The sequence below is a fragment of the Aedes aegypti genome, chromosome 2, assembly GCF_002204515.2.
Source record: "Aedes aegypti strain LVP_AGWG chromosome 2, AaegL5.0 Primary Assembly, whole genome shotgun sequence".
NCBI classification, from domain to species: domain Eukaryota; kingdom Metazoa; phylum Arthropoda; class Insecta; order Diptera; family Culicidae; genus Aedes; species Aedes aegypti.
The window spans coordinates 200,569,834-200,584,054 of NC_035108.1; the positions used below are offsets into that span (position 1 = coordinate 200,569,834).

At 37.7% G+C, this 14,221-nt stretch overlaps 1 protein-coding gene across 1 annotated transcript in view; it reads right to left on the minus strand.

Moving 5' to 3' along the window:
* LOC5572859 (origin recognition complex subunit 1) overlaps positions 1–9,356 on the minus strand; it is a 43,776-nt gene extending 34,420 nt beyond the window's left edge. The window contains exon 1 of the mRNA XM_021843706.1: positions 9,029–9,356. Within this exon, the coding sequence (XP_021699398.1) occupies positions 9,029–9,144 (116 nt within the window). The 5' untranslated portion in view covers positions 9,145–9,356. The remainder of the gene's footprint in view (positions 1–9,028) is intronic.
* Positions 9,357–14,221: the final 4,865 nt, after the last annotated feature.

The window sequence follows — 14,221 nt, forward strand, 5'->3', positions numbered from 1 at the left end:
CTAGAATCTCTTGGACGAATCTCTAAAATCGATTTGAAAAAATAAAATCTGGTTTCATTTCAGAAGAAAATCTCAAAGGTTTTTAATCATGAATACCTTCCTGATATTAACTAGTGGAATTCCTGAGAGATGCCAGTTGGAATTATTTTTAGGATATGTTTTAAGTTTTCCACATGAATATTAGAAGAGTTTAATATGAGTCCGTGAAGAAATTATTGGAGGAGTCGCTGGAGGCATCCTCCGAATGATTCTTCAACTAGAATCCATGGAAAAATTCCAGGAGAAATAACGAATTCTTGGAGAAATCATTTGAAGAATATTTGTAAGAATTCCTGAAGCAATAACTAAATTTACAAATTTGAGTTTGATCTTGTCTTTTTGAACACTAAGTCTAAATCAAAAATAATTAAAGTTTCAAAAAAAAAAATGAAGTGATTAGCAGGCTTGGTTCCAGTGGCAGCGTTAATGTAACAAAAAAATTAGAATGATGTATACAAATGTACAGCAATGACAAAATGTTGGTTATAGTAAACCTTTGCATTGCTTTGATTTCGTATTTGTTGTATGTAGTAAGAACATTTTGGAGAAAATTCATCCATTTCATACACATAAGCTATACAGAAGTACTGGGGATGGTACACAAATTATGTCACGCTAAATTTCGACTTTTTCGACCACCTCCCCCCCCCCTTTGTCGCGTTTTTTGTATGAGTGCTTCAAAAATTTTGTAAGGCTTCTCACGCTTGGCTTGACCCCCTCCCCCCCCTTGGAGCGTGACGTAATTTGTGCATGACCCCCTGTAGAATTATTCCACATGATTTTTTTGAAAAACATTCGTAGTTTAAAAATATCAATTACATGTACTCTTTATAACAAACTGAAAAATATTTGTATCATCTGTCTAGAACAATTTATAAGGTCAAAAAACGTACGATAATAATTGAAGAATTGGTATATTTTGCTCTTTTGCAATTCAGCTTACATAAACCACCAAACATTTTGTTTGAATTTGGCAATACAGTTAGCTCTCCCTTACTCGATATTCTGTATCTCGATGTCTCCCCTATGCGCGGTCCCTTCAATCTAGCACACTTTGATCCTTCTGTAAGTCGATACCTCTCTAACTCGATATTCCCATGAAAATTTTCAAATATTCTAAAATTTTTAATAAATTTCATAAATTAGATAATTATAAGTCATTTCAGGGTGATAAAACATTGAATTTTTGAAGACTATGCGAAAAGTGTCACGTTATTAAATGTACTAAAAATTTACTGTTTTTCACATTTAATTTAAAATAGTAAATAATCATAATTTCAAAAAATTTAAAATTTGTTTTCTGTATCTCGTTACCTTCCTAACTCGATGGTCCCTTCAATATCGAGTTAGGAAGAGATGACTGTATTGATTCTTTTATATCAAGGAAACTGTAAAAACTGTTAGGTGAAAATTAGGTAAAATTGGTCTCTGGTCAGTTTGACAAATTTAATGTAGAAATGAAAGAAAGTTAAAGGAAAACAACAAGCGGAGATATTAAAACATATTCAAATTCGTAATCAGTTTGCTAATATATGATAATAATACTTGATATACTTATCCCATCCCGTTAAAAAGTGCGGGAAGTGTACCATGTACAATATTGTTAGGAACAATGGGGGCAATATGAACATACGGGTCAATATGAGCCACCCCGAATTTGACCTCATAAACAGTATTTTAATAACTAGTATCTAGATGTTGCTTCAAATAGCCGTTTCAATTCTCGAAATAATCACAAAAATGTACAAATTTGTCCTTTGTCATGAAAAGCTTATAATTTTGGCAGTTTTCAATCAAGGCTATAAGATAATTATATTTATTATTCTGGCAAATTTTAACAATCCATCAGTTTCAATACTGATAATACTAAAGATTTTTTTGTGCGAAATGAGATTTGTTCGTAAACAAAATTAATCAAAAACAGGATATTATTTAGAAAGTAAAGGGCGGGGCAAAATGTACCAAGCGACTTTCTCAAGCAGAAATCTTACCCGAAAATCATGAATAAGTTCCTTGGATGCTAGTAGATAATATTTAATTTTTTTTATTAAGTTCTGAACGAAAAATTTAGAGGACTAATTCCTAGAGATATGAGAACATCCAGGATAATGCTGGAAAACTATTTAAAGCACATTAAGGTAAATTTCAGAAGATTTGAAAAAAAAATGTACAACAATTCTATTGACTTTTTTATATATTTCGACAGGAATACAATTTAGAACTATTTTCCAACTTTAGCTATAGTTTAGGCCTAAGCTAAGTATGCTGTTCCGCTCAAGAAAAGTAAAGAAATTTCTTGACTTAATGGGTCACGAAATTCCCTACAGAGCCCCATTTGAAATGACATTTCTTCTCAACTGCATACTGCGGTCAAATAAAGGTGATTTTTTGACAATTTTATACGAGTAATTTTTCATAGCAGCAAATCAGCCTTTAGATAGTTTTACAACACTCATTTTCACAATATAAAATTTAACAAACAAAAAAAAAGGGATTCAGAAATCACTCTAAGAATGAACCAAGGATTTGACCAAGAATTTCACTAAAAATTGCTCTGACTATTTCATTAAGTTTTTTTTTCAGGGATTCGGTAGAACAACGGATATCGATAGATCAACTGATGCAATAGGTAGTTGCTACAAAAAATGGAAGAATACTGGTAGATATAGCACAGTAACAGTGCAATCCCAAAAATCCCTACTATTGTGTTTAAAAATATTTTCAGAGTGGTGATTTTCATGAACAATTCATCTGGAAATCTATCAAGAAATGCTTATGACTATTATTGGCCTCATTGATGTTTGATCGAGCAGGACAGCTCGCTGTGGGAATTCTCTAAGTAATACTTGAATGAATTCCAGAAGGAACTTGCACGCAAGACAGGACGCATCAACTACTCCAAAAAACGAGTTCAGATTCTGTAGTGTAGCTGGCCAACCTGAGTATGAAATTTAACACAACCCCTTAAGGAAATCCGAAGGAGAGCTACTCCTGAAGGTATTTCCGGCAGAGCTCCGTAGAAATAACCGGAAAAATTATAAAGCAATATATGAAGGCACAACCGAAGGAATTTTCGGAGGAACTGTCGGGGGAATGCTTGAACCACTCCCGGAGTATTTTTTGGAGGAACTCACAGTAAAATTTTTGAAAGAACTTACAAAGAAATTACTGGAGGAACTTTTAAAGAAATTCCTGTAGTAAAATCTGAAGGGATCCTTGAAGAAATACGTTGTAATTGCTGTGGGAACTCAGGAGGAATTATTTAAGAAAAACTTGCGTTGGAATTCCAGGAAGAACTTTTAAGGAATTTCTGGTGGAGCTTCAAGTGAACTCCTGAGTAAACTCCGAGAAAAATCCCAGTAAAAAAAACCCGACGGAAATTCGAAGGAATTCCCGGTGGTGCTCCGGTGAAATTCCTGTAGGAACTCTGAATGAATGCTTCGAGGTACTCCGGGGGAATTCCCAGTGAAATTCCAGAGGAATTGCTGGATGCAACCCAGATGGATTGCTGGAGGAACTCCGGATGAATGTCTAGATTCCAGAGGAACTACGAAACAATCTGTGGAGGAATTCCGAAGTGTATGTTGACGCACATCGCGGAATTCAAATTTTAATGGATATTTTTCACTTTTGCTTCAAAATTCCACGTAACAACTTCCTTACGAATATAATGAGAAATTCCTAACAACAACAATTGCAGGGTTTGTACAGGATCATATCTTCTTCTTCTTGGCAATACTGGATCATATCTACAGTGATTAAATACAGTGGCGATTCCCTAACCTCAAATCTACCTGTTCCACGATTACAAATTCTGGATTTTCAGCAACAAATTAGCATCTAACAAATAGAGCTTTGTTAGAAAGGATGATTACAACCGTTTACTATGTGTTTTATAAACTAAATTTGCCGAATTATCCATTTTTAGATTCGTAGAACAGGTAAAAAGTGAGGTTACGAGTCGCCTCTGATTAAATATTATACATACAATTTTTATTCGGCAGCATATGTTCCGGATATCTCTCAAATCTTTTAAAGGATCATCTACTGGATATTCTTTTCCTTGCAGAAATCCCTGGAGGAATTTTCCATAAAGCTGCAAAAATACTGACTGAAAACTGAAAGAATCTTTAGAGTATTTCTTTGTGAAATTCTTTGAGATTATCTGAAGATGTGATATTCTTCAATGAGGGTCTGAATGAGTCAAAACGTAGTCTGAAATATCTCAGTGGATAATGGAAAAACCAATGTACAATTTTAAAGATGAATTCTTCTCAGATTTCAAATGATATCAACAAAATAAAATAATTTTGGGATAAGTAGCTTCTCTTAATAAATCACCGAAAAAATCTTGATTTTTTTTTAATTTTGTGTGTGGACAAAATAACACGAAAAATGACCACATAGTTTACGGGCAGCCCCCAAGGTATCTCAGAAATGTGTTCGAATCATTTCTTTCTTTCCTGGTTGAATCACCTGAGAAAAGCAAAAAGAAATTGCTACAGTATTCATGTGCTGCAACAATGTAGAAATTTATTGATTCTTCGAGACAATCAGAAAAAGCTGTAGGAATTACTTGAATAATACTGGTATAACTTTTGTTGAGTTACTTTAAGAATACCTTTAATAGTTCCTTATGAAACACCTGGAATGATCTCTGATTGATTCCCTGATGAATATTTGAGGAAATCCCTAGACGTATTCCGTAAAATACAAAATTGTTGGTCCAATTAGTTAAAGGTAATCCTAGAATAACGTCTCAGGAACACTCCGGTATTTAAAAACATAAGATACAAATAAAACGATATGGCACATTGCAAAACAGTTAGAATCAAACGAATAAGGAATAACACTCACGAAGATCAAAATAAAAACCACTCAACGCATCCAAATATTGATTGTCAGATTCATTGAATAGTAAACGCCGCGCGGCGATTAATTTGTTCCCCATAAGGCACTTGCAAAATTTTACGAGGCCTTCCTCTGAGGGAATGACGCGCCACCCTTGAGCAAGGAATGATTCAAATATTTCAAAATCCCCTTCCAGACCCCTCTTTCGCACTTTTTCCCAATACCTGATATAAACACATGTCACACTATAAACCAATCGCCCCACCACCCCCCAAATGATGGACGGCATTTTTGAATGATCCCCAATGTTATTCTCTCTTAGGGATGATTCAAATATTACGTAACGCAAAATTTGCCAATTTTAGACCCCCTCCCACCCCCACGTAACAGCTTTTGTATGGAAAATTTTTTTTTTTTTGTATGGACCGTAACACTACAGAAGACCCCCTCCTTTCCCCTATTGCGTTACGTAATATTTGAACAAGATTCTACCCCATTACCCCGAATGCCATTTCCCCGATGGCCATCACCCCGAATTCCATTACCCCGAAGGTACCATTAACCCGAATTGCATCACCCCGAATGCAATTTCCCAGAATTTACAATTATCATGACATGATGTTATTGATGACATTTCCCCACGATATTGAAATTCGGGGTAATGTCATTCGGGGTGATGGGTCGTTCGGGGTTTTGGAATTCGGGGTGATGGCGTTCGGGTTAATGGCATTCGGGGTAATGGGATTCGGGGTAATGGGGTAGAATCTTTGAACAATCCCTTACGAATCAAGTAAACGGGGTGAGAAAAATGTGGGGACCAGATAGCAAGATCAAACTGAGGGTCGTGGGTACGAATCCCACCGGTCAAGGATCTTTTGGTAAAGAAAATTTTCTCGACTTCTCAGGGCATAGCATATCTTCTAAATATCATATGATATGCAAAAATGGTCAATTGGCAAAGAAAGCTCTCAGTTAGTAATTGTCGAAGTGTTCAAGAACATCAAGCTGAAAAGCAGGCTCTGTCCCATTTGGGACGTAGCGCTAGAAAGAAGAGAAGTGCGGCGCGTCATCCCCTCAGAAGGAAGCATGAAATTTTGGCAAATACCCCAAAAGATTTACCTACTTGGTAATGCACATGCCTGAATTCAAATAATTTGAATGAAACTTACATCTTCACCTTCATTTCTTAGCCAGTCGATAGGCCAGGACGTTACGACTCTCGTCGGGATGGAAATCTCACGAAACAACGACCACAGTCGATATACACCGACTCTCGGAATACAGCGAGAGTTCACTCGAGTTCATTCCTAGTGACCATTCTCACTGCATTCGACTGTCGGAATCGCTCACTCTAAGTGAGACGACTGTTCTCCCCTCACGCCAGTCGTGGAATAAACACAAATGTGTGCGGATGCCGAGTAGGTACTGGAATGCTGTAGCTACGACTGTGCACGAATTGCAGCGCCTATGGCGCGCTGACCAGGAGTTGTCTGCAGAGGATTAGCCCTGCCGAGGCTGGTCCCTTGTGACATTGTTTAAGTCGGCTAGGAGAAGCAGTTTGTCTAGGCTACTCTGCTACATGTGTTTTGCTATATGCACTGGCTCCTCCCCGAAGAAATACCGTAAGATGGTTCCGGGGAGATAAGGGTCTGTGGTGTCGATCCGTCAAATTTCAGCGCCAAAATATTGGAACGTGATTGTTTGGGGACTCATCAAGCGAGAACCCGGGTTTCAACATAAAAAGAAGACTTCGCTTTTCGTTCGTTTTCGCACCAGTGCTGTAGCAAGACTGTTAATGAATAAACCGAGTGCTCAATACTCCACTGCACTGTGGCGTCACGCATCAATTTTGACAGGTACTGGTCCTGTTGTTTACAGTTTGGACTTAGTACTTTTTTCGAATCATTCTTAATTTCGTGAAAGTTTGCTGCGAGGATAGGTCAAATCCACTGCAGATACCCACGGATCGTATTATTCTATCTTCTTACCGTGGAAAATCGTCACCATCAGCATGCTGGTGATAGAAAACTGACAGTCCGAAACGTCAGCAGCTGTCAAATAAGTGCGGTTAGGCTCGTCATATGCAGCGCTCTATTGGATTAACCACGACCAGGGCTGTTAAGTATCATGACGGACTTGCGACACCGGCGAAACGAGTCTTCCCACTACTGTCACAGGACGAAGCTACATTAGCTGTGTTCAACGAGCTGCTCGAACTTGGTTGCAACCACTTGCGAGTCAGCTTTTGGTGTTCATTGAGCCACTCCAACCTACTTCGAGTCGCTCGGGTTTGTGTTCATTGAGCCGAGTCCAACCAACTCCGAGTCGCTCGAAACAGGTTGGAAGCTAGAGTCCGAGCTAGTTCAACCAGCTCGCAGTAGCTCGTATTTTTGACGTTTAAAACGTAAACATTGAAAAAAAAAGCAAAATTCCGAAGCGATACGGATTGTTAAGTGCGCGAATTTTTTTTTCACGTGGAATTCCGGTAAATTAGTAAAAAGAGTAAAAAGAGCGTTCATTGAGAAAGCAGCTTGGAGTTGCTCGAAGTAGCTTTGACAGTTATTTGTTGACAAAAAATACGAGCTAGTACAACCAACCCCGAGCAAGTTCGATCAAAGTCATTGAACACAGCTATTATTATCATGTGCTCACTTCATCACGTTGCAATGACAGAGCTCTCACGAGAGGAATTTTAATGTTGTTTTGCTATTAAAATATCAATCTAATTTTGAAGAATTTCGGGAAGTAAATATGTTTGATAAGTAGAGTGGGTGTCCTTCCATGATTCCAGCTATATATATATAACGATCATACCAGATAAAAAAGTAAAAATTATCATGTTTACGATTCCGTCACAAGCCGTAGTGACGGAAAAATGAGAGAGAATTTGGAAAAAAAATCTCTGTCATTGTCTCGCCGTCCGATGACAGTGAGGGAAGCATCTATGTAAAAGTCGCACGACACTCTCTATTTACATTGACGCTTTCCAGCCCTGACCACGACGCTGATCTCAAGTGTTCCACCTGAGTTTCCCAGACGGTGTCTCCGGTTGACGAACAGAAATGAGATCTGGTAAAAAAAAACATTCTGGAATCAGCATCATGACAAGCACCCTGATTACCGTATTTCACGTTCCTTTTCCACCACGCTCTTTCACCACGCTGATTTCATCACTTTAGCCACAGAACCGACACTGCCAATCGACGTATTGGCTTATTCATACATGGAATAGTTGAAAAGATCGTACAAATTGGTTTAGAACTGATGAAATATCACTAAAACTGCTAAAACTTTTCTTACTTGTACCAATAGTTGCTGTAAAGTGTTCCTATAGTGGAGGATCCCATAAGAAAACAACGGATACTGCAACTATAGGAACACAAATTAAAAATATACCGCAACTAAAGGAACAGTGTACCAATAGTTAAGGTATTATTTTTCACTGACATACCGTGGATTACTGCGATGAAATCATTTTTCTCATTAAGTCAATGGTCGTTACTTCCTGTTACAACATTAACATGTACATTTATTGCGCTTCTTGAATAAAGGCGGTTAAATGAAGTTCAGTCGTGCTTAGTACCTCCACTATTGTTACATCTACCCTATAGCTACCTAGAAGGGTTGGCTCAAAGCTTTAAGCTTTGCTACCAACACACAACACTTATTTAGTATTCGCTGTTACCATTCTTAAGGAAATGATATTTAAAACAAATGTACGTTTCTATTCGACTTACTGGATTTTACAATAAAAACCATTAAAAAAGTTGTACTTTCAATAGATTTACTTAAATTTCAAACATGTCCATTTATAAATCTCCCAAACGTATCTTACTTTCTACATCTGAACAACTCAATGAAGAACTTGAGATGTTTTATCTTTGAATTTTGAATTAGGTGTACGAATATGGAATTAAACCAATTTGAGATACGCATTCAATACGTAGTTTATGCAAAAGATGAAAGTAAATAGTTGTTTATGATTGCAAAACGATATACGATACCTATTACCAATAAAGTATTTCGAAGTCGGTATGCCTATATTTTGCTAGTTTTTTATTTACCAACTTGATGTGCATATTCACGAATATGAGTCACTGTAACTTTAAAATTTAAAAATCATATACAACCCACTTACCTGTAAAAGTACTTGTTCTTGTTTTTGAAAGCGATTCCAGTATCTGTTCTCTCCGGCTCATACTGCTTCCCGACCCAACTGATGGCAGGTACATTATTGTTGATCTTCCTCCTCATTGTAGATTTCAAACAGTATGAAATTTTAAAACAAATGATTCACACAACGATTTTACTCACAATTTGCACTACTACTATGAATTTATTTAGAAATGCGCAAGCAAAACCATTAAATCAAAAGAAAAGAATTAAATTTAATATTTTTAGCAGACTGGCCTGATATGCTGCCGCCTCGAAATTTGCGGCTTGAAAACTGTCAAGTTTTCGCGCGCAACAAACATTTTACCGAACGATTCTGTGTTACAGCTTTGATCCCGCTCATCCGTTTATCCGCTCGTGAATTTTTTCAACCGGTTCAAGTATCCCCTTTTACACGCTAACATAAAAGTACCCATTCAATGGTTTTCTTGTACCCATTTTTATAATTTTAATCGTCAGTATTCCGCATAGAAATTCTTGAGATATATTTTAGTTTCTCTCTTTTTTGTGACTGTCAATCAGTTATGCGCCAGGGTGAATCTCTTATCATGGACAGCGCTTTGATAAGTGGAGTGTAGATCAAAATGGGCCCTCCGTTTTGCCGTTGTACCGTACTGCCGTTCACATTGTGTTTGGGCCTTTTGGATTTTGATCCGAATAAGCCGATCGAACCGTATTCGGAGAGTGTAACAGTTCTCGAACCACAACGGTTCGTGGCACATCGCATTCGGAGAGCCCTATGAATGTAAACATTCACTCTCTCGTTTGGTACGTGACACGGAAGCGTTCAAGAGCAGCAACTCTCACAGACTGCAACAATATCGAGCCATTGGGTGATTTATGTTTTGCATGAAATTGGTGATTATTTTCATATTTTCTGGTAATGCCACCTTTAAAGCTAAGTATGCTGTTCCGCTCAAGAAAAGTAAAAATTTCTGCGGAAGAAATGGTCAAGAAATTTTCTACAGTGAGCTCCATTTGAAATGACATTTCTTTTCAACTACGTACACGCTAAAGGCCGGTTTGCTACTGACAAGAAAAGGAATCGCCTATCTCGATGCGTGGAAAATTTCTCCCAAGAAATGGTCAAGAAAATCACTTTTTTCTGATCGCAGTACGCAGTTGAAAAGAAATGTCACTTCAAAGGGGGCTCTCTGTAGAAAATTTCTTGACCCTTTCAGTCAAGGAATTTCTTTACTTTTCTTGAGCGAAACAGCATACTTAGCTTAAGGAAATAAAATACTAGATAAGTTAAAAACTACTCTAAAACCATATTCTATCTATTCACTCATTGTGATGCATATTAGCACATTAAGCTTTGGCTAGCATAAACGTAGTTTATATCCGGTAATGATTTTTTGGAAAATATTCATTTTTTGCATAAAGCTTTGTAATCCATGACATTAAATACAGTTAGCCATTTTTATTGGATTGTTGAAAACAAAAGCAAGAAAAAAGAAAAGAAAAGTACTTTTTCACAAGTTACTCATTTATTTCTATATTTATCATGTTCAGATCCTGATTTGAGTTCACATTGCTGCCTATGCTGTCCGTCAATGATTTCGGTGTTCATACGAGTGAATATTTCCCGTTCCGATTTCCCCGAAGTAACTGATGTTTCCTGCACACCCGAAACAGTTGAATATCTTAGTAATTCATTTAAAGATCATTTAAGAATTACCTCCTTGCTGTTCACAAGACCGTCTTTATTTTGCTGTTATTGCGATGTGTTTTAGTAAAACCGCCTTGTGGCAACTCTTGTGCAATGGAAGTTAAAAAAAATCCGAATAAGGACGTGTACATTTGTGGCATTCTTAGTACAAACCTGAACGCCCTGGAGCGCGCAATTAAGCAGAGGCATCTTTTTCACTAAAAACATTCTTAGAAGTTAGGTTTTGTCAAAACTTTCCACGAAGAACTAGCTTAACTCTGCGGTAGATATTTTTCACGCCGTTGCTTGTTTCCGCATCAGGTTTGAAAACTAAAATAAATCTGTTTAAGTCCTAAGAATAAGAGCCAGTATTACATATGTTTAGTGAAATATTAATCACGGATATGCAGTATAATCTATAAAATAAAATAATCTGGTGCATAATTTGTATTCATTGTAAAGGATTATTATGAGAAATATCAAGGAGATATTAAAAGCCACACTAAATAGTATTTTTTATTTTCACCGTGTACTGCGATCAAAGAAAAATGATTTTCTTGACTATTTCTTGCCAGAAATTTCCCACGCATCGAGATAGGCGATTACTTTTCTATTGAGGTGCATACTTCACTTAACAACCTAATTATAATCTATTGGATCATTGAACACCCCTTTGGTTGCAGACATAGCCCAGAAAATAAAAATTATTCGCCGCTGCTTCTTGATCAGAATGAGAATGGGTTAGCGAATGTTACAAGTGTTGACACACAGTGATAGGCGCCAAACAGTGAGTGGTGTGTGTCTGTCTTGTTTTCGTTCATGGCTCGTTATCTTCAACGAACGATAAATGTCATGCGTGTTGAATGAATGCAGGCGGATAAATGGGATGAAATTATGGCTCGTGCACAGACAAACAGACGTCACATTCTCATCATTGGCCATCGACCACCTTTTTAACGGTAGGTTCAAAAATATGGTAGGTGGCCGATTCACCACCCGCAGCGCTCGCATCGTTTTTGTTCGTGTTTGACGTTTGCACACTACCGCCATCTGTTGGCCTATCGGCCAAACACACCAATTTTAGCATTGGGCGTACATGTCCTCGTGACTATGATTTTGATCGTCATTTGTCATATGTGTTACGTCTGTTTGTCTGTGGCTCGTGTGTCAATGATCGTTAAATTTTCCAAAGCCTTAACGGTTCAAACCGTATTGCAACCATTGCATTGCTGCTCACCTATTTATTATACATTTTAGGTATGGTTCATTTGATATGGTAGAATCATAAAACGTCTAGTTGAAATTATTGGCAAAAAGTGTTGTCGATGTATGTATTGTATGTATGTATGTATTGCGATTTTTTTCACCACTTAGACTTTAGTGATCTTAATTTCGTCTTTCTCAGATTTCGCCTTCAATTTCGCTGCCCCTTTTCGATCACCGCCGCCCATGGAATTACCCTGATGTTCATGACAGTTTTCTTCGGCCGGCTCAGTGTTTACCATTTTCTCTTTGTTCTCGACTCACCAGCTGATCCTGTTTACACAACAAAACCAGCTGGCCTTCCGATGTTTACAGTCATCGTCATTGTTCTCAAGCTTCAGCTGGTCATATTTTCGTGTCAAACCCAGCTGGTAGTGATTGAAATCAAGGATGAAAGGTGAATGGTGTTTAGAAATGTACCATCAGTACATTATTGGCGGCTTCTAAAATTCGTCATGAAAGTCTAATCATTCGTGAAAATTACAATATTCGGAATGTTCCCATTATGAGTAGACATTAAGGAACCTTAGTTGAACCATAGCCATTGATGTTCAACCCTATTTCGAGTCTGCCACTAGGTCTGCCAGCAGCCGAGAGCCATGTATATTTATCAAAACAGATTCAGCAAATATCTGTTCCTTGTATGGAGTTTCAATCGATTTAAAATGCAAGATTTGTTGGAGTATGCAATGATTGTGCCTCGTATGATAACTGGCAAGAAATTTCTTTAGCGATTCCTTTTTAGCAGCAAAACAGGCTTGAAATGTAAAGCGCTCAAGTAAAATTTCTCCGTTTTATCAAATTAATGTTGACACCTGATCCAGTATGAGCGAAGTGTCGGTCGGTACGCTGATCATAATGGCCGGTACGCTGATCATAAGAACTGTGCAAAAGGATAGGACAAGAAACGGTCAAGGAATGATTCCGCTACCGAAATTACTTGAGCTGTACGCTGCTGCGAAGTAGAGCTGATTTCATAACGTTGGTAACGCCTGCCGTACAAATCAAAGGGAGCTGTCACTTTTCCGAACGGAAAAATGTGCCGCTCAATTATTCCGCAAGTAAAAGTGACATTACGCTCATACTGAATCAACTGTCAAAATTACTTCGGTAAAAAGGAGAAATTTTACTTGAGTGATTTACGTTTCAGGTCCGTACTTGGCTTAAGGATAGGACAAGAAACGGTCAAGGAATGATTCCGCTATCGAAACTACTTGAGCTGTACGCTGCTGAGAAGTAGAGCTGATTTCATAACGTCGGTAACGCCTGCTGTACAAATCTCCATTTGATCACTTTTCCTTACGGAAAAATATGCCGCTCAATTATTCCGCAATAAAAGTGACACTTCGCTCATACTGGATAAGCTGTCAAAATTACTTTGGTAAAAAAGTGAAATTTTACTTGAGCGCTTTACGTTTAGGTGCATACTACGCTACTGTCGAAGGAAAGTACAAACGATTGCTGCTACGAGAAGATGCCAACGGAATAAACTACAGGGAATTCATCGAGCGACCGAGAAACACATGGAAGCCCTGTCGATTGTAAAATGAGCTATCGGAATAATAGGGTCCTAAAACCCTGTCCTAATGTTATTACCAAACGATTAAGTTTAGGCCAGAATCACATGTTTACTCAATTTTTAAATGATTTTCGTTGGTTTACGGCCAAAAAACAATTTTTTTTAGATTTTTGAGATTTTGTCGCACCCTTTGGTTAAAACTCAAATTTTGGGTGTATTTTGTTTTCCGTGTCCCTTCCGAAATATCAAATAGGAACAACCCCAGTGTTAAAAATATGAGCCCCTGTGGCGTTTTTGCCGACTCAGTGAATGTCAAACATGATCTTAAGTGTCAAGGTTCAAAGTTGAACCTATTATTTAAATTTAATTTTAAATGTGATATAACCGTTATTTGATCAGGAAAAATTGCTAAAGTGGTTGCAAGAACATACTCTTTCGTCTTATTAAATAAAAACAAGATTTCATTAAAAATTTTAGGACCCTATTGAGCGGCACATTTTTCCGTACGGAAAAGAGACAGCTCAATTTGATTTGAACGGCAGGCGTTACCGACATTATGAAATTAGCTTTACTTCTCAGCAGCGTACAGCTCAAGTAAACTCGGTAACGGAATCGCTCCATGACTGTTTCTCGTCCTATCCTTTTGCACAGTACTTATGATCAGCATGCCAGCCATAATGGTGTTAGTTTGCGTGGACCGACAAAAATGGGCTCAACAGGTGTTT